Source organism: Anguilla rostrata, chromosome 5 (genome assembly GCF_018555375.3).
Source record: "Anguilla rostrata isolate EN2019 chromosome 5, ASM1855537v3, whole genome shotgun sequence".
Taxonomy (NCBI): Eukaryota; Metazoa; Chordata; class Actinopteri; order Anguilliformes; family Anguillidae; genus Anguilla; species Anguilla rostrata.
The window spans coordinates 9,691,854-9,710,897 of record NC_057937.1 but is presented as its reverse complement, the minus strand read 5'-3'; the positions used below and the strand labels follow the sequence as shown (position 1 = coordinate 9,710,897).

The following is a 19,044-nucleotide window of genomic DNA, read 5'->3' as shown; positions in this document are numbered from 1 at the left end:
ATCTATAATTTGTTTCCTATTTCTGGACTACGTTTTACAGACTACAGGTTGCCTTCAGGCGCATTTAGTGTATTTTTTTGTGTTTATCATTAGGTCATGTTTTAATTGGCTCTAATTAAAGGGTGCACTGCGGAGGAATCAGCAAGTCGGCACGCGCCAGTGCAGCGGGTCAGATTTAGCACGCAGCTCGTTTCGCGTTTGCGGTCCCCGGGCAGGTGCACACAGGACGCACGCCGTAGTGAAAGTTCTTCCCGCTGTTTGTCCCCCGTCGTTGGGGTGTTCTTTCGTTTCTCTGTGCCGTGAGCTCTGACTTTATCCCCCCCCCCCCCCAGTGTTCTCGGGGTCATCGTCCAGCACCAAGTACGACCCCGACATCTTGAAGGCGGAGATATCAACCACTAAAGTCAGGGTAAGGAAGCTCCTCCGTTACTCTGTTCCTCCTCTTTATTAAAATGTTTTGTTCTTTATTTTTTTTGTACTCTGGCGGGGTTGGGGAGCTTTCTGTGGTCTACGGTCAACGGGGTGTCCTCCCTGGGCTGTTTTTATTTTTGTTTTTATTTTATTTTTTACGAGCGTGAACTTGAAAGAGAACGATGTGTGCTCTTTTTTTTTCTTATTTCCCTCAGGTAAATAAACTGAAGAGAGAACTCTCGCAAATGAAGCAAGAACTTCTGTACAAAGAACAAGGCTTTGAAACCTTGCAACAGTAAGTCCCCTCTGCACCGAATATCACCTCACCTGTGCGTTCGCTTCTCTGTCGCTCCTGCATCGGACGGAGAAAAAAAAAGACGTCATTTTTCCTTTTAAACTCAACCACGTAGCGACACCTCAAGACAAGCCTGACTTTCTCGATATTTAATATTGGGCTCGTATGATTGAGGGCCCGGTCTCGGCACAATTGGACCGATCTCCCGTTTCGATTGGCGGAGAGGTTCATTAGAAAAGGCGCAAGCGACAGCCGAATAACACACTCCTGCCTGACACGCAGTAGAAGACGTGCGCCGCTTAACTTTGGTTAGGACTTCTGATGTCATCAAAGGATAAAAAGGCTGAAGGCCGTCTGTGTACCCTGGTGGTGTACCGCTTTTATAAAAATACAAAAAAGGGCAGTGTTTAACTTTTTCTAATGGTAAGGTCACTCCAGGAAAAGTCATCAAATTTCATGCCGAAAACGTAAAAATTTTAGGGGGGTTTCCACCGCTGTTAACCTCAGGAAAGGTTCGTTCTAGACCCCGAGAACGACGCAGAGGTTAAGAGGAGCGATTGCGGCCTTGCTTTCAGGCGAAGAGATGTGAACGGCCTGTTCCGTTTCATTACTCGTTTGCTCAGGCCCTTGGCCAGGGTGTGTGAGCCAGAGCGTGCGTTTTCCCCTCCTCCGTGGAGCCAGATTAAAGGGAGAATGTGTGTAGAAATGCGGTGTCCTTCGACCTCGCGGTAGCACAAAAGCGACGGCGCGAGATCCTCCTCTGCAGCTCTCTGCTTCGCATCCTCTCTCACCTGAAACCCATTCACTAAGCACCAGGCGAGGGGAGAAAAAAAGCCATCTCATCACTGTGAAACGCGACTTAAATATCCATGCTGTCACTGCGCTGTGAGTGGCTTGATACATCCAGGACAACTATGTGCGCATGCCAGCAGATCCCACGTTGCATTCTGGGTCTTTGAGGCATTTTGTCTTAAACCAGATACTTGCTGGCTTATCTGATGACATCTTGAGAGACTGTGTGGTGTATGTGATGATTTTGCACACACTGACACACACATACTCGCACACACACACACACACACACACTGACACACACGTACTTGCACGCTCTCACACAGACGCACACAGACACACACATACTTGCACACACTCACACAGAGACACACGTACTTCCATGCACGCACACACCAGACACACACACACACACCAAGAGTAGACATCCAAAGAATGCAGACACAGAGGAGAGAGATGCACAGAATGTGCACGCGTGCGCACATAACAGACATGTACAAAATGTTCACAGAATGGTACAGCACCACAACAGAAGAGATATGCAGAATGTAATGACCAAACAGACAGTCACCACAGGACATGCATGGCATGTATGAACAGACAGGCAGAACATGTTGACGCACACACACTTACACAAGCACGCACTCGCATGCATGCACGCACACACACGCACACATACACACACATGTATGCATGCACACACACACACAAACACACACATGCGTGCACACACACACACACACAAGCGCACGCACACACACATGCATGCACACACACGCGCACACACACAAGCACACACACACATGCAAAGCCATATCATGCTCCTCTCAAGGCACATTTAATTGCCTGTATTTATTTGACTTTTGCATCTGTCTAATAACCCGCAGTGTTTTTCACCACAGGGTCCTGCTATCTGTCAGCGACTGGGAAGTGGGTGGTTAAGTATCTGCTGTGTCTTCGAGCTGCAGTCTGAACTCGGAGACTAATTCCAATTTTTCACGCAAACCGAGGACGTTTATTGCCCCAAGTTTCACATCGCGGTTAGCCACCGCGGTACCTCACATCGCGGTTAGCCGCGGCAGTACCTCACATCACGGTTAGCCGCCGCAGTACCTCACATCGTGGTTAGCCGCCGCAGTACCTCAGGGCTGCCCGAACTATCATCGCGGGCCGCTGCAGTTAGGGCTGCACAACATCCCTCCGCCGTGTGCGCCAGCATACATTTCCTGGGGTGGATTGATTCTCTGGCCTGGAAGGTCTCGCTGCACTGTAGCGGTTAGCATTCCATGTGTGGTCATGCCTGGAAAGAATACTGGCCAACAGGTTACATTGAGTAGGTTTTTTGAAATGTATTTTTTTTTTCTTTTTTTCCCAGAACTCTTAGTCGGTGTTATGAAACACTTTTGCTTTCAATTACCAGATAGGAAAAAAGTAATAACTACTTTAGCTCCCATGACAACCAACCGCTAATATTACAGCAACTACCGTTCCTTGTCTTCTATTGTACTACAACTATTTCTAGTAATGTTACTATTACTATGACTATGATGACTATGTAGTATTGTTAATAAGTGTAATGTGCTAATGGTGGGAGAGACTGGAAGGAATTTCTCTGTCCAACCCGTAAAGGTTTCTCCAGTGTGGGGGAAAGTGATCGATAGCATGCCCTGCGTTTGGAGGATTGGCAAACCCATGTACTTGAGGGTACTTTCGTAGCACACGTGCGAAATATTTAACATACCATACTGTTACATCGAGGCCACAGAAAGGCATCGCCCGCTTTGAATAATACAATTAGAGACCTGTTTCTCGCTAAGTAGCTATTTGTCATCAGGGCTTTTGCATTGAAAATGAAAGTGATTTAAATATGTGGTTGTGCCATACTATTTCTGGTATGTTAATACCACATACCAGTGCGTTAATGATGAATAATTTGTTGAGGTTTTCTGAACCGGCGATGGAGTTTGGGCAGTGGGGTGGGGGTTGGGAGGGGGAGCGCGATTCGTAACTGCTGGTTTCGTTCCACCTTGAAATGACTCTCTTTTGTTTGTTTTTCCCAGAATCGACCAAAAAATGTCTGGTGGCCAGAGTGGCTACAGGCTGAAGGAGGCCAAGGCCATTGTGAGTGAGCTGAAGTCCATTCGCAAGGCCATCAGCTCCGGGGAGAAGGAGAAGCAGGACCTGATGCAGGTGTGCCCTTTAACTCCCCTGAGTCCAGGCTCACTACCGCCATCCTCTCTCTCTCACTCACTCACGCACGCACGCACCGGTGCATGCACACACAAACCTACACACACACACACGCACGTGCATGCACACACAAACACAGACACACATACACACATGCATGCACACAAACACACACACACACACACACACACACACACACACACACACACACGCACGTGCATGCACACAAACACAGACACACATACACACATGCATGCACACAAACACACACACACACACACACGCACGTGCATGCACACACAAGCAGACACACACACACACACACGTGCACGCACGCGCACACAGAAACACACGCACCGCTCGCACATTCCTTGAATATGCTTGTGCTGGGTGCGTCTGTTTGTAATGGGAGGGCAGTGGCTTGGCTTGGCTGACGGCTTTAATGCGGGCGTGACATCACCTGTGGGCGTCCGCCAGCCACGACCCGGGTGTCCGTCCTGCTCGCAGCGGCACGAGCGTACCGCACATAAATACCATTGTGCAACTGCAAAGTCAGTCCCACTGGATTTTAAAGTGAACTTACGGCGTGTGTGTGTGTGTGTTTCTGTATGTGTGTGTGTGTGTGTGTGTGTGTGTGTGTGTCTGTGTGTGTGTGTGTGTGTGTGTGTGTGTGTGTGTGTGTGTGTGTGTGTGTGTGTGTGTGTGTGTGTGTCTGTGTGTTGTGTCTGTGTGTGTCTGTGTGTGTCTGTGTGTGTGTGTGTGTGTGTGTGTGTATATATGTGCTTTTTACGCGTTCCCCTGCAGTGTCTGGCCAAGCTGAAGGAGCGGTTCCACTCGGACCAGAACATGGGCCGCTCGGAGCCCGACCTCCGGCACCCCGCCGGGGCTCACCTCCTGCTGTCCCGCCACACTCTGGACGCGGGGTCCCAGACCGACGTCTCCGGAGAGGTGAGTGGGGACCCGCCCGTTTCTGCGGCCGAAAATGCGCTTCTGTTCTCAAATCACAACTCCGGTCTCTAACGTACGGGCTTCAGAGGAATCCGAGGGTGGAGTTCCGTTCAAGCACAACACTACTGTAAGCCCTCACATTCTCTCTCTCTCCCCCTCTCTCTCTCTCTCTCTCTCTGTCCCTCCCTCCCTCTCCCTCTCTCTCCCTCTCTCTCTTTCCTTCTCTCTCTCTCTGGAATGGTTTTCCTCAGTGCTGGAGGCATATGATAGGCCTGTAAGTCAAGTGCAGCTCAGGCTGTGGACTAAGCTCCTTACGCTGTGGGATTCTGGGCAGCCGCTCTTAGTTTCACAGTTGGAATGCTAATTGCAGGGGAGTTAGGGGTTGTGATGTTGCTGAAACTCAGGCACTCGGGGCAGCTACATGTGATGTTTTTTTTTTTTTTTTTACCGCCCATCCTGTCCACCCCACCCCACCCCCTGTGATAAACCCTGAAATAGGGGAGGCCTTGGTTTTGTTGGGGTTGTGGGGGGTGGTGGTTGGGGGTGTCAGGATATGATATGCTCATAGTGTACTCCCTCTCTCTCTGTGACAGGCTGGTTTGGGGAGCAGGTCCACCCTGGCAGAGAAGGTCCGTCTGAGCCTTCAGTACGAAGAGGCCAAGAGGAGGTACAGACCGCTGCTCCGCTGATACACAGACATGCATGCAGCTCTCCCTCTCTCCCTCTCCCCCTCTCCCTCCCTCCCTCTCCCCCTCTCCCTCTCCCTCTCTCTCCCTCCCTCCTCTCCTCCCCTCTCCCCCTCTCCTCCCTCTCTCCTCTCCCCCTCTCCCTCCCTCCCTCCTCCCTCCCTCCCTCTCCCCCTCTCCCCTCCCCCTCTCTGGGCTGTTCCTGGATCAGTCGGTCGTGCTCAGCAGGACGTGTGTATCCTTAAGCAGGCCTGTCTGGTGGAGCTCACGCTGGGCCCCGCCCCTTCCCCATCGTTTAATGCCCGGCCTCCGCTGCACTGGGGCAGACGCACCCCTTTGATTTCTCCCGAACCGAGCAGAGGGGCTGACATTTTCGTCTCTGAAATATCACACTTTCAATAATGCATCACTTTTATTCCCCCTTTCTTCCTTTTTCTCACCCAGAATTCCAGTTCGGTTTCTCCTGCAGGCTTCGTGATTACCACACGTCCCTCCCTCAGGGTCTCCGCTCGGTCTCCAGCTCGCGCGTTTCTCGCCAGTTCTGACGCTCGCCTGTCTGCGCGTGATGTCATACGCCCGTAAATGGGCGCTGCGTCACAGCCGCTCGCCGTCGCCGCAGCTCGGCGCGTTTTTCTGTGGCTGCTCTCTGAAAGTGCGGGTTTTACCGCGGCGTGCCTGATCCCCGTCCTCTCCCCGTTTCCCCCGTGATCTCCATACGTGCGCAGTTACAAAACATTTTAAGAAGTCCCTTTTCTTGTCTTTTCAGATAGAGTTTAAAAGAATTTAGACGAAGAAACGGTATTTGCGGGCTCGTGGCTTGGAGATCGTGATTCAACAGCTTCCTCTGCTGGTTGCTGTGCGGTACTGCACCTTTGTGCTGTGATAGTGGGTTTATTTATTTTTTACTGGGAGTCGTGGGTTGGAGGGGCGGGGGAACTTCCACAGAAACTAACGTGTGAGATTTGGCGTCCAGTTATTTTGATAGTCGTTGCACACGCCGGGGAGATGCAGTAAGCGGAGGGGGGCGGCGCGGCGGGGAAGCGCGGCGATGAGAAGGTGACGCGTGCGCGCCGTTCCCCAGGTTTATCACACCGGCCTTTTGAACCGCGGGCCGCTCGGGCGTAACCAGCGGGCCGCCGCTGGGCCGGCGCACCGACCCGAGGAAGACGAGGAAGTGCTTCGCTGTGGGGGACGGGAGGGTCTCTGGTCTCCTGGGGGGGTGCTTAACCCGACGGGAGCAGGAACGGGGGCCGAGGTTCTCGGACGTTCCCCCCCCGATAACCCGGGCTCTTTTTAGTTTAGCCTCGCTGACTGGATCCGGTTAGCCAGGCCAGGTGGGTTGTGTGAAGGAGCCCCCCCCCCCGCGCTCAGGTGTGTGTGGTTCGGGGGGGGGGGAGGAGGAGGGAGGGGCGGAGACAGGCGATCACATTAGGCGTGTAATCGGGCCCCTGAGTGTGAAGTGACACCGTCGCCGGGGCCCGGCGCGGTTCAGGTGAAAACCTATTACCGCCGCTAATCCCCGGCGCGCCGGCGTGTTCTAATGGCTTAATCCGCCAGCGCGAGCGCGGCGCGGACATGACAGGCGGCTGGGGGGGGCGGGACCTCGCCGCTTATTTAGCACAGTCAGCACAGCTGCCATCGTGAGGTGCTCTGTGTGACGGACTGCTGGGGGGGGGGGGTGCGTGTGCCTGTGTGTTCACTGAAGACTATGGTCTTGTTTTTGTTTTGGGGTGCTGTGGGGTACATTCGGAGGAGGATTAGACATGTGAACGGAGGGTTGCAGGTTCAGGCCCGGGGTCACTGTTGTTGGGGAAGTGCCCCTAAGTGAGCTTTAACCTGAACATCCACCGTACTCTGCCCCCTTTTGAATTGTGTGGTACATCGGGGAAAAAAGACACAAACTGCTGTGGATGCATATAGCGAGCGTGAGGTAACTCGAGATCGCTCGTTCTCTCTCTCTCTCTCTCTCTCTCTCGCGAGCGCAGCATGGCCAACGTGAAGATCGAGCTGGCGAAGCTGGACAGCGAGACGTGGCCGGGCGCGCTGGACATGGAGCGGGAGCGGCTGATGCTCATCAGCGAGAAGGAGGAGCTCCTGAAGGAGCTGCAGTTCGTCACGCCCCGCCGGCGCACGCAGGGCGAGCTGGAGCGCCTGGAGGCCGAGAGGCACCGCCTGGAGGAGGACCTGCTGTCCGTCAAGAGCGCGCCCAGCCAGGCGCTGGCCCAGAGGTGAGAAGCCCCGCCCCCTGCCTTCTGTGCAGCCTGTCATTGGCTCTGAAGCGAGAAGCTCCGCCCTCCCTTCTCCTTTCCTTGCTGAGTGGTGTTAGCTCGACATGCTAGCTGACCCTTCTTCTGTAGGTAAAGGAAAGTCTGGAAGGGTTGAACGGCCCCTTCTAGTCAACAAATTGCCTTCCGTTTCTTTTTCTGAAAGTTTGTTGATATGCACGTTCCTGCGGTGTGAACAAAATGGCAGTTTTAAAACAAATTAAACCGAACAATTAAAACGTAGCACGGAATTTGACTCGTTGACAGCCAGTTTTGAGAGGTTAATTCTTTCTCTGGAGTTGTTGTGACACGTTTGTGTCGACAGACACAAGGCACAGCCACACTAGAGATAATCAGACACAACTTGTTTGCCATCTACAAAGTTGTGTTTTTTTTTGCGTTTTTTTTTTTTTTTTTTTTTTTTTTGGAGGGGGGGTTTTGTTTAATGAATATTCCGTTGGGTAACACAGTGGGTTTCTCTAATTAGCCTGAATTTGCATACTAATTGCTCAATAATTATTGTGTTCAGAATTGGTGCACAATTTAACTTAACCATGACATATTAAAGGGTAATGATAGTGATGTTGTAATTGGCAACTTTGTGGCTTTATGGCTGTATTTGTAATTACATACTGTTGCTCACACTCAGATTTTTTTTTTTTAACACATTAACTACATTGTAGCCATTGATAATAGAGCTGTGACTATGTGCAATTAGTCTCTGTGTGATTGGTCTATAAATACGCGGTAATTGGGATGCTGTTGGGATGTTTTAACAATTAAGAGCCAGGGCGCAGTCAAACAAATTCGCGCTCGAGGGCAAAAACTCGACAACCCACGTTTTTTCTTTTTTTTTCTGACATCACGTGACTTCAGTGCCAATAATTAGTCAGGTCTTGAAAATTTAAACTGAAGACATGATGGCCAACATTGCGATGACCAGAATTATTGTCCAGTTATCAGCTTGGCACATACAAGCTGTGAATTGAGATGCTGACAGTTTTACAGGTTTGCTATTGGTCCTCCCAGTTTCACTACCCTTCCCACAATTCCTGGCCCCACAGGGCCCGCCTCTCAGCAAAGGAACCAATGTTAGGCGACTGTGTAGGATGGGGGAGGGACCATCCTCTCAAAAACCCTGATCCCCACAGCCCATAACCAGAATAATGTTACATTACACTACTTAACACACCGAGCTGATGCTCTTATCCAAAGTGACCATTTTCTCCATTGCATCCATGTACACAGCTGAATATATGCTATAGCAATTCAGCAAGCACCTTGCCCAAAGGTACAATTACAGTGCCATACCTGTGAATCGATCCTGTAACCTTCTGGATTATAAACCCAGTTTCCTAACCAATATAACACACTTAAGGAGATACTCATGCACAGCACACACTTAAACAGCATCAGCATCAGCAGCAGCGTGTTATTGCAGCTATGACTGTCAACTGGACCAAAAAATGTCATTTGAATTTCCAAGAAACAACGGCAGTTCCATTGTGCTTGAATATGTATTGCTAAATTTGCGTAATTATTGCTTTGGCATAAAATGTAAAACGTAGAACATTCCATTTTCAGTGTGCAAATTATTTTAAAAAATAGTTTTTTTTCCTATTCAAAGAATATTCCAATTTAAAATCCTGGCTGTGAATAGGGAACTTGGAATGGGGCATATTTCCCCTTACTTCTGGGGAACTTGATTTGCGAGTTTGCCCCCCAGCTGGGGCACTGCAGTCGAACCAAATTAGGAGACACTGGAGACGCCCCCCCCCATCATCACCACACTCTCCACCTGTGCCCCCCCCTCCTCCCTCGCCCCCCCACCCTCCCTCTCTCCTCTTGGAGTGTCACCGGGAGAGGTGTTTTTCACATGGTCAGTGCTGCACGCGCAGTCCGCGACCTTTTGTTTGTCTGTTGCGGTCGTTGTCATGGTCACGGGTCTCCGAGCAGCAGGCCGCGGCGCGCGAGAGTCCGCCCGGTCTCGTCAAAGAGGCGCCCCAGGTGTTCTCACCGCCGCCGGGGCGGAGCGGAGACGTCAACGCGATGCGCACGCACGCACGCACACACACACATACACACACGCACGCACGCACGCACACACACAAACACACACACAAACGCACACGCACGCACGCACACACGCACAAACGCACAAACGCACACACACACACACACACAAACACGCACACGCACACGCACACACACACACAAACACACGTGCACACAAACACACACACACACACACACGTACACACACACACACACACACACACACACAGCTCGTGTTTTTTAGTTCATTTGAAACGCTTTTCAGTTACAAACATACAGCTTGTTGCCTGGATAACGATTTAGCCGCGATTACCTGTTGCCAAGCGCGAGCGTGTGTGCCAGTCGAGCGGGAGGACGGCCCCTCCAGGATAGAGAGGGCTGTACTAAGGCAGTTGTCCTGAGTTAACCTGAGAATGCGGAGGACTGCCGCTGTTCAGGAAATGTGAACCGTGTGTTGTTGCCTTGGTAGAGATGCTTCTTTATTTCCTCCCTATTTCCATGGCGATCCACTATTATCTCTGCCTCTGGTCCCTGTGTTTCCACGTTGTCATGGTAACACCCTCTCACCTCTGCCTGCGCCAAATGCTCCAACTACCTTCATTGCCCACATGCACACATTCACGCGTACGCACACGCACAGACACGCACACACACGCCCACGCTGTCACACGCACACACACGCACGCACAGACACACGCACATGCATACACACTTGTGAACGCACGCACACACATTACATGCACACACACAAACGCATGCACACGCACGTTCATCTGTTGTCATGACAACATGACATCACTACCGTCTCTGTCCCTCTCTCTGTATCTCAGGTTAAAGGCCCAGGAGAAGAGGCGAGCCCTGGTGCAGAGGCTGGAGGAGTCCACCAGACTGGCCACGCTCCTGCACTCTCAGCTCAAAAGGTGTGCCCCCCTCCCGTCCCCCCTTAACCAGTACGACCCGTACAGGCTACCGGCAGGCCCTGCCTGGCCTCTGACTCGTGCCGCACACTGCCCTTCTGCGCTGCTCTCTGTGCTAACGTGTCTCCTCCCTCCTGCAGAGTGCTAACGTGTACCTTGTACCTTAAAGGCTTTTGTTTATGCACTTTTTTTATTTAAAGTTTTTTATCTATGCCGTTTTACCATCTTAATTGATCTTTTATTTCAAATTTGTAATGTATTCTCTTTTCCTGTACCTTAAATGCCTCTATCTATGCATTTATTACCATCTTAATTTATCTACGTTTTAAAATTCGATCTGCTACAATGTGAAGCACTTCGGGGTGCATTTCACGTATAGAAAGTGCTATACAAATAAAGTTATTATTATTATTATTATTATTATTATTATTATTAATAATAACGTCTCTCCTCCCTGCCCTCTCTGCCAGCCTCTCTGCCAGCACGCTGTCGGTGTCGTCGGGCAGCAGCCTGGGCTCGCTGGCGTCCAGCCGCGGCTCTCTCAACGCCTCCAGCCGCGGCTCCCTGAACTCGCTGAGCTCCGGCGACCTGTACTACGGGCAGCCGGAGTCGCCGCTGGACCTGGACTACCAGTACAAGCTGGACCTGCTGCTGCAGGAGAAGCCGGCCTACTCGCCGTCGGGCCCCATCACCACCATCCACGAGCACGAGGTGGCCCGCAGCCCGGCCGAGGGGCCCCCGGCGGCGGGCCACGCCCCGCCCCGCCCGTCCGAGCCGCCCAAGTCGGTGGCGTCGCTGTCGTCGCGCTCCTCGCTCTCCTCGCTCTCGCCCCCCGGCTCGCCGCTGGTGCTGGACGGCTCCTTCCCGCCGCCCGCCCTCCCGGACGTGCCCGCCCACTTCGGCGACCCCGCCGAGGCCGCCGCTGCCGCCGCCGGCGACTTCGCCGCCCTCGGCTTCTACGACGGCCAGGTCCCGCTGGAGCCGGAGCCCGGGGAGAAGGAGCCGGGCGACGGGGTGCGGCGGGTTCCCCTGGCAACGCTCCGCGAAGGAATGTCGGGTAGGTGCAGTCCCCCTGCGCCACAAAGGTGTAAATCTACAGGGTGGTTCATGGCTAGGGCTGAGGTGAATTATGGGATGTTCTGCGAGTTGTGGGTCACAGAAAACCTAGTGTTCCATCATTAAGTGGGCTGTGGGCTCATAGTGTGGCTCTAAATCTGTAGGAAAGAAAGCCAAAATCACCGTAGTACATTTGTGCCCAACCGTGTAAAGTTACATTGTGGCTCTCTGTCTCTTTCTCTTACGTTCTGTATGACGGTCCATAAATGGTAGGGGTCGCATTCGGTTAATGGCTGGTTAAGGCTCAGTAAGGTCAAATTGGACCCTTCAAAATCACTGATCGAACTAAGGTGGGGCGTCGAGTGAAAATAAATACGTTGAGAGCTCAGTGACCTGGGGGGCGGAGTCTCTGGAGGAGGGGGCGGGAGGGGCTAGTTAAGGACAGTGCTCGGGAGGGGGCAGTGAGACCACGTGCCTTTGATAGTAACGGGTGTTGTCTTTGGTGAGCTGCCTCCCTAACATTGCTCAGACTGGAAATATTCCTCTGTTTAAGGGGGCTGTACTGTGGGACTCCATAATTCCTTGGCTAGTATGCTAACAAGTGTGCTGAGTATCAGCCAGCATTTGCTATGCAATTTGTCGTACAGGAAGACTTACCAAAAGCGCTTGTTTCATATTGGCAAGTGTCAGAACTTCGTGTTTTTTTTGTGCCCCCTCCCCAAAATTGTGTTCTAAACGCATCTGAAATGCTCTTTTAATTTGCTTTTCAAGCTCAAATCCTTTTCCGGTTTATCTTCGGTTTGACATCCACCCCGTCTGTCTGTTTGTGGAGCGGCAATGTTTTTCTTTGAATGCGTGTGAGATAATTGCCCGTATTTCTGTTGAAAAGCGAACTGCAAAAGACGAGCCCTTCCAACGCAACTCGAAACGCACGCTGCGCATTCTTTCCAGTAGTCGCGACTGAAGCCTGCACAATGTTTCCATGCAGTACTGCCATCTGCTGGCTGACGAGTGAACAGCACCGAGCTGAAGAACCCCTGCAGCAGAACGTCCTGTTTTCTCACCCCAGATGGACAATTTAAAAAGAATTTTGGTCTTTGTTTTACATGTTGATTATACAAAGCAGGTGGAAATTGCAGTGGTGTCATTTCCTGAGTGCTGAGTGATCTCCTGCTCGGCTGTGTTAAGTTCACTCTGTGTGATGGAAGCGTGCTGCTCTTTGATCTGCTGCAGCGAGCGATGCTTTGATGCTCCTGCATGTGCTCTTGCCTCCATACCCTTTCCCAGTAAAGAGGGATGCCTGCCTTCCTCACCCTTGCTCGTGTCTTCCTCTCTTCCTCTCATGCTCATGTCTTCCTCTCTTCCTCCCCTCGCTCATGTGTCCCTCTCTCTCTCTCTCTCCCTCTCTCTCCCTCCTCTTCCTCACCTCTCTCTCTCTCTCTCTCTCTCTCTCCCTCCTCCCTCCTCTCTCCTCTCTCCTCCTCTCTATCTCTCTCTCTCTCTCCTCTCTCCTCCTCCTCACTCTTTTCCTCATGCCCCTCTCTCAATCTCTCTCTCTCTCTCTCTATCCCTCCTCTTCCTCACCTCTCTCTCTCTCTCTCGCGTTCTCTCTCTCTCTCCCGCCTCTTCCTCACCTCTCTCTCTCTCTCTCTCCCGCTCCTCCTCTCCTCTCTCTCTCTCTCTCTCTCTCTCTCCCGCCTCTTCCTCACATCTCTCTCTCTCTCTCTCTCCGGCGCAGAGGCGGAGCTGCACAGACGGGCGGAGGGCTGTCTGCTGGAGGAGAAGCCGGCGTGTGTGTCGGCGGCCGTGTCCGACGAGTCGGTGGCGGGAGACAGCGGCGTTTACGAGGCGTCCGTCAAACGGTGGGTCACGCCCTCCCAAGAGCCGTCACCCCCTGCACCCCCAAACCTGGTCCCCTCAATCTTCCCTTATAATGACCTACTTGGAACACAGTGCTTACCGGCCACTTTAACCATTGCCTACAAGCAACTGTCTTCCCTGCCCATTCCCTTCCCTCTCTCTCCAACCACAATTCCAATCACCCCACCCCCACCCCTACAATCTTTTGAGGCTGGTGTGCAGCTGGTTTAATTACACTTTGTTCCAGTAACTCCCAGGGTGCATCACTTCAGAAAGGCCGGCTTAGTGTGTAATCTGCTCTGAGCCCCGGCTCTCATCTAGCTTGAATACACGCTGTAGAGGTTTACATGCAGATGAGCCGGCGGGCGAGGCTTGGGGTGTGGCACGGAGGGGTTTGGGGTGTGATGTATGGTGTCCTGGCTGCCAGTGGGTGAGGTTTGGGGTGTGGCACACAGGGGTTTGGGGTGTAATGTATAGACCTGTAATGTAGACCTGGCTGGCAGTGGGTGAGGTTTGGGGTGTGATGTATAGAGACCTGGCTGGCAGTGGGTGAGGTTTGGGGTGTGATGTATAGAGACCTGGCTGGTATTGGGGCGTGGCACAGAGTGGTTTGGGGTGTGATGTGTAAACTGTCTCCCGCAGGTCCAATGAGGGGGAGGACCAGGTGTACGTGGAGGACGAGCCCAGCGTCCCAGAGGCTGCTCAGGTCCAGATGGGGTTCAAGTAAGACCGGACCCCACACACACACACACACACAGACACACACACACACACACACCCAGACGCACGTGCACAAGTGCACACACACTTTTACTACCCACACAAACATGTGCACACACGCACACACTCACCCTCGTTCTCTCGGTCTCCGTTGATTGTAGTTTTTTGTTGTTTTGCGTTTCAGGTACGACGTGGCCAACGGGAGTTTCATCATCGTCGTCATGCAGCTACAGAACCAGGCGGCTCTCCTGGTTCCGCCCAGCACCAAAGTGTGAGTGTGTGGACTTTCGCACTGGCAAAAGCAAATGGCCGCGAACGGAACGCTGTTGCAGGGGTTGGCCTGCCATCTCCTATCCTGCGGTCTGTGGTCTTGTCAGGTCTGTAGTGCAGTCGTGTCAGTTGATTGGGAGTGTAGGCTGCTGACTGGCTGTCTGATCAACACCCAGTAGATAACAGTGGAATATCGGTGTTTGAGTTAATGGTAGAGAATTGCATTGTTGAGTCAGTGGTATAGAATAACATTATTCTTGCATTTAGTCAGTTATAGCAGTATAGCAGGGTTGCGCTGGCTACAGAGGGCATTACGACCAGTGCTGTGTTAAAGGTAGATAATAGCAGTGTTGCAGGAGAAATACAGCAGTGAGCAGGTAGGTGTTTAGGGGTGGGGTAAGTGGGAGGGAGGTGGGGCTTAGTGAGTGACGTAGCAGAGGGTGTAGCTCATGTAGCTGTGAGCTAGCGCTGTTCTCGGACAGGCAGAGGAGGCCCCAGCCAGCGGCTGTTAGCGTAGCGGGACGTAGCAGAGGGTGTAGCTCAGGTAGCTGTGAGCTAGCACCGTTCTCAGACAGGCAGAGGAGGCCCCAGCCAGCGGCTGTTAGCGTAGCGGGACGTAGCAGAGGGTGTAGCTCAGGTAGCTGTGAGCTAGCGCTGTTCTCAGACAGGCAGAGGAGGCCCCAGCCAGCGGCTGTTAGCGTAGCGGGACGTAGCAGAGGGTGTAGCTCATGTAGCTGTGAGCTAGCGCTGTTCTCAGACAGGCAGAGGAGGCCCCAGCCAGCGGCTGTTAGCGTAGCGGGACGTAGCAGAGGGTATAGCTCATGTAGCTGTGAGCCAGCTCTGTTCTCAGACAGGCAGAGGAGGCCCAGCCAGCGGCTGTTAGCGTAGCGGCAGCCCGCAGGAGCCGCCGCTCGTTCCCGCGCTCCGCCACCGCCATCCCGCCGCGGAGGAGGAGGAGAGGCGCTTACTCCGGCCCGAGTAAACCGCCATTTATTTATTCCAGCCCCCCACCCCCACCCCCTCCCCCAGCGGCCTCGTTTCCCGCCAGTCGCTTCTTCATGTTCGCGTTGCGGCCGGGAGACTCAAATTAAAAATTGAGCGAATGGTTCCTCTCATGTTGCGGGCTTGAAAGGACACGCGTGTCAAATCAAACAGCGGGAGAAAAGAGCTTTGAGTCTGCAGCGTTCCGAAACGTTCCGGAAGGGCAGATAGAACCTAGTGGGGGGTATCACTGTGTTTTTTTTTTTTTTTTTTTTTTTTGTCTGTTTTCCTCTCTCTCTTTCTCTTTCTGTCTTTTCTGTTGGAATGCGAATCCTTTGTGGTTTATTTCTGTACGTTCGGATTGGAGTTCGGTGTGATTGGAGTGGAGAGCTCGTAAGGGGGGGGTGTCATATAGACGCAGTGAATGGCCACGGTGGTCGTGCTTATTGTGGGCTCATAATTCTGTCTTTCTTTTCCAAGGTCAGCGCCACATTGACGTCCCTATTCAGCTGCACCGTCGGCTTGCTTTGCTTCAGATTTAGAGCGCGGCGAGTTGGCGGAACACCGTTCTGTCTTAATTGTAGCTGTTGCCGCTTCTGACGCTGCTCCAGCTGACACAAAAGGTCCTCACAGCGTCGCAATGTAGCGGCAGTGTTATAACACAGACTGAACATTCCAGTAAGGTTGTGAGGACTTATTGTGTTAGCCGGGGCTCCTGCTGCTGTTGTTGTAGCCGCTCCTGTTACAGGTCATTCCACTCCCTGCTCATGTAGGCTAGTTTGCTGCATGTGACATTTTTGGCTGGACCGCAACAGCGGGGTCAGCCCTACAAACGTGAATGTCTCTGACTGACTGAGTGAGTGATGAAGTTACACCATTGGTCGGCCGAGTTATGAAGTTGCGCCATTGGTTGGCCGGATCATGTGTGTTAGGTCCAGCCATATACTAGGTTTTAATCTGCCTGGTCTTGTTAACGTTTGATTTCTAATGCCGGCGTTTCGAAAAAACACAGGTACGTCCGAGTGGCCCTCCTGCCGTCCTCCAGCGACGTCAGCAGCCTGTTTCGAACCCGGGTCCAGGCCCTGGCCGGGGGGGGCACGGCGCTGAACGACGTGTTCCGGGTGGCGGAGTCCCAGTCCGCCCTCCGGCAGAAGACCCTGCGGGCCGACGTGTGCACCGTCTCCTCGTCCCGCCGGGAGGAGTGCCTGGTGCGTACCGCCAACTGGAGCGGCGGGAAGCGGGTCTCTTAGGGAACAAAGAGTTCCTCCCCCGTGTCTCGGAGAGAGCGGTTATGCTAAGCGCTCACCTGTAGCTCAGAGAAAGCGCTGAGGTGTAAAACTCACCTAGAAAAAGCAGGAGCGAACCGGGAGTAGAACTCGCATGCAACTCTGTTAGACAGAGCTCAAATTTAACTCAGAGAAGTGCTGGTTGGGTATATCGCACATGTCATTCTGAAACTGCAGTCACCTCCTGGCATTACACAGTTAAGTGGTACAGCTTGAAAGGCGTGCTGTATCGTGAGTACAGTCACACAGTGAAGCGCTGGCAACCCCCTGTAGCAGTGACTGCATTCACAATAAAACACAGCCTCCTGTGCCGTATTGCTTTTATAAAACGGTTAAAACATGAAGAAACAGTTAATTGACGACATAATATTTATTTTGTAATATTATTTGTAAGTAGCAGTTCTGCACAGAGTGATGCTGCTTTCAAACTGGCTGTTTGATTAACTGTAACTGTATTGGATATACAATCACTGTGGAGTGCGGTCTCAGCCAATCAGCATCCAGCAGGATATAAACGACCAGTTGTATAAATGCGTTTGCTCAAGTCTGGCCCGGGCTGAACCGGGTGAATGCGTTCGCAGGCCGGAGCCCACATCAGCCTGGCTGACGTGGCGCTGACGGGCGACCTCTCCAGCCACTGGTACAACCTGCTGACCTGCAAGAGGAGCAAGAGCTCTGGAGAGGAGAGGCCCGCCCCCGCACCCGAACAGCCCCCGGGCGGGGGCGTCGACCTGGTGAGCCCCGCCCACTTCTTCCTCCTCCCGCCGCCCCTATTCCTCGGTCGCGCTGAGCCAGGACCCCCCCGGCAGCAGAACGGCACACAGCTCCTGTGGGCGGCGGAAACGATAATAAATTGTATTTGTTCAGCGCTGTTTGCGTTTGTTTGTGCAGGAGGCTGAGTGTTGACATTGATACATTTGTTTTGCTGTGAGTTGGTTGGTTATTGTGTTTGCATCGTGTTTGTTCAGGTTTGTTAAAAATGCCTCGGGTTGTTAGATGAATGCGAAGCCAAATGTGTGTACGTGCGTGCCTGTTTGTGCATGCCTGAGTGTGTGTGTATATCTGTGTGTCTGCGCGTGCATGTTGTGTAAGTTTACACAGGACGGCAGTGCTGATTTGTGCTTGCTGTGTTTATACGGAGCGTGCATGTGTGTGTGGGTCTGTGCGTGTGCGTTGCGTTTGTTTGCGCGGGACGGCAGTGCTGATTTTGGCTTCCCGCGTTTGTCCGCACAGGACGCGGTGTCGGCCCTGCTGGAGAGGACCTCCAGCGAGCTGGAGGCGGTGGTGCAGGAGCTGGCCCAGGAGGAGAGGGACAGCCAGCTGGAGATGGGGGAGGAGTGGTACTATCCCTCACCACATACTGCCCCCCACACAGTGACCCCCAGAGCTGGGCTACAATCCCCCATAAAGGGTCGAGCCGTCATCGGCCACTGGTTTCGCTAATGCCTGATAGCTCCCCCATTTTGGGGTTCACAAATATTCTCTGTCCCATAACTTGTCCTGTTGACTCCACTTGGCTTTGCTCGCAAGTATTGCATAAGGCAGGAGAGTAAAACAGGTGTAAGAGCCAGAAAGGTGTTCAGAAATCAAATGGTACACACACACCAGCAAATTAATTTTTGTTATAACATATACCAGTAGTTGTATTGTCGTTATAACATATACCAGTAGTTTTGCTGTTGTTATAGCATATTCCAGTAGTTTTATTGTTGCTATAGCATTTACCAGTAGTTTTATTGTTATCATAGAATACACTGGTGGCTTTATTTTTGTGAAGTTTTGTTATAGCATACACCAAGAATGTTTTGTTGTTTTAGCATACACAAATAGTTTTGTAGTCATAGCATACACCGGTAATTTTCACAGAATGTTTTGAGAGGGAAATGAAATGTAAATCTACAGGGCTCTTTGTCCTGGTCTTTTCAGGCAAGAGGTGCTTGGCGAGAACAGCACAGAGCTTGTTATGGGAGTAGAGGAGGAGGAGGAGGAGGAAGAGGAAGAGTCGGAAGTAAAAGAGGCAGAAGAGGCTGAGGAGTGCGCCGCAGCTTACGCAGAAGAGGAAGAGGAAGATGGGGAAGAGGCGGTCGAGGAGGAAGAGGGGAAAGATGAAGGGGTCCCCCAGCGGATGCCTGAAGGACCGACGCTGGTGAGTTTGTCCTTGATCCTGAGCCCCGAGCGGCATGCCGCCGCGTCACCGCCGCGCGAGTCGCTCGATTTGAAGCGGCGTTGAGCGAGCGGACACCGGGGAGCGAGGCTCGCTTTGATCTCCAACACCCCCGCAAATGCCTTCCTCCCACCTGGCCATTGAGCTGG

The 19,044-nt window shown here is 52.5% G+C and overlaps 1 protein-coding gene across 1 annotated transcript in view; it reads left to right on the top strand.

Moving 5' to 3' along the window:
- Positions 1-19,044, top strand: part of LOC135254674 (protein WWC2-like) — a 54,477-nt gene that overhangs the window by 26,863 nt on the left and 8,570 nt on the right. Inside the window, exons 4-18 of the mRNA XM_064335050.1 lie at positions 333-409; positions 627-706; positions 3,559-3,688; positions 4,493-4,636; positions 5,230-5,303; positions 7,308-7,550; positions 10,472-10,561; positions 11,029-11,615; positions 13,353-13,476; positions 14,117-14,197; positions 14,379-14,465; positions 16,458-16,653; positions 17,313-17,465; positions 17,965-18,071; positions 18,658-18,877. Of these exons, the coding sequence (XP_064191120.1) occupies positions 333-409; positions 627-706; positions 3,559-3,688; positions 4,493-4,636; positions 5,230-5,303; positions 7,308-7,550; positions 10,472-10,561; positions 11,029-11,615; positions 13,353-13,476; positions 14,117-14,197; positions 14,379-14,465; positions 16,458-16,653; positions 17,313-17,465; positions 17,965-18,071; positions 18,658-18,877 (2,393 nt within the window). The remainder of the gene's footprint in view (positions 1-332; positions 410-626; positions 707-3,558; positions 3,689-4,492; positions 4,637-5,229; positions 5,304-7,307; positions 7,551-10,471; positions 10,562-11,028; positions 11,616-13,352; positions 13,477-14,116; positions 14,198-14,378; positions 14,466-16,457; positions 16,654-17,312; positions 17,466-17,964; positions 18,072-18,657; positions 18,878-19,044) is intronic.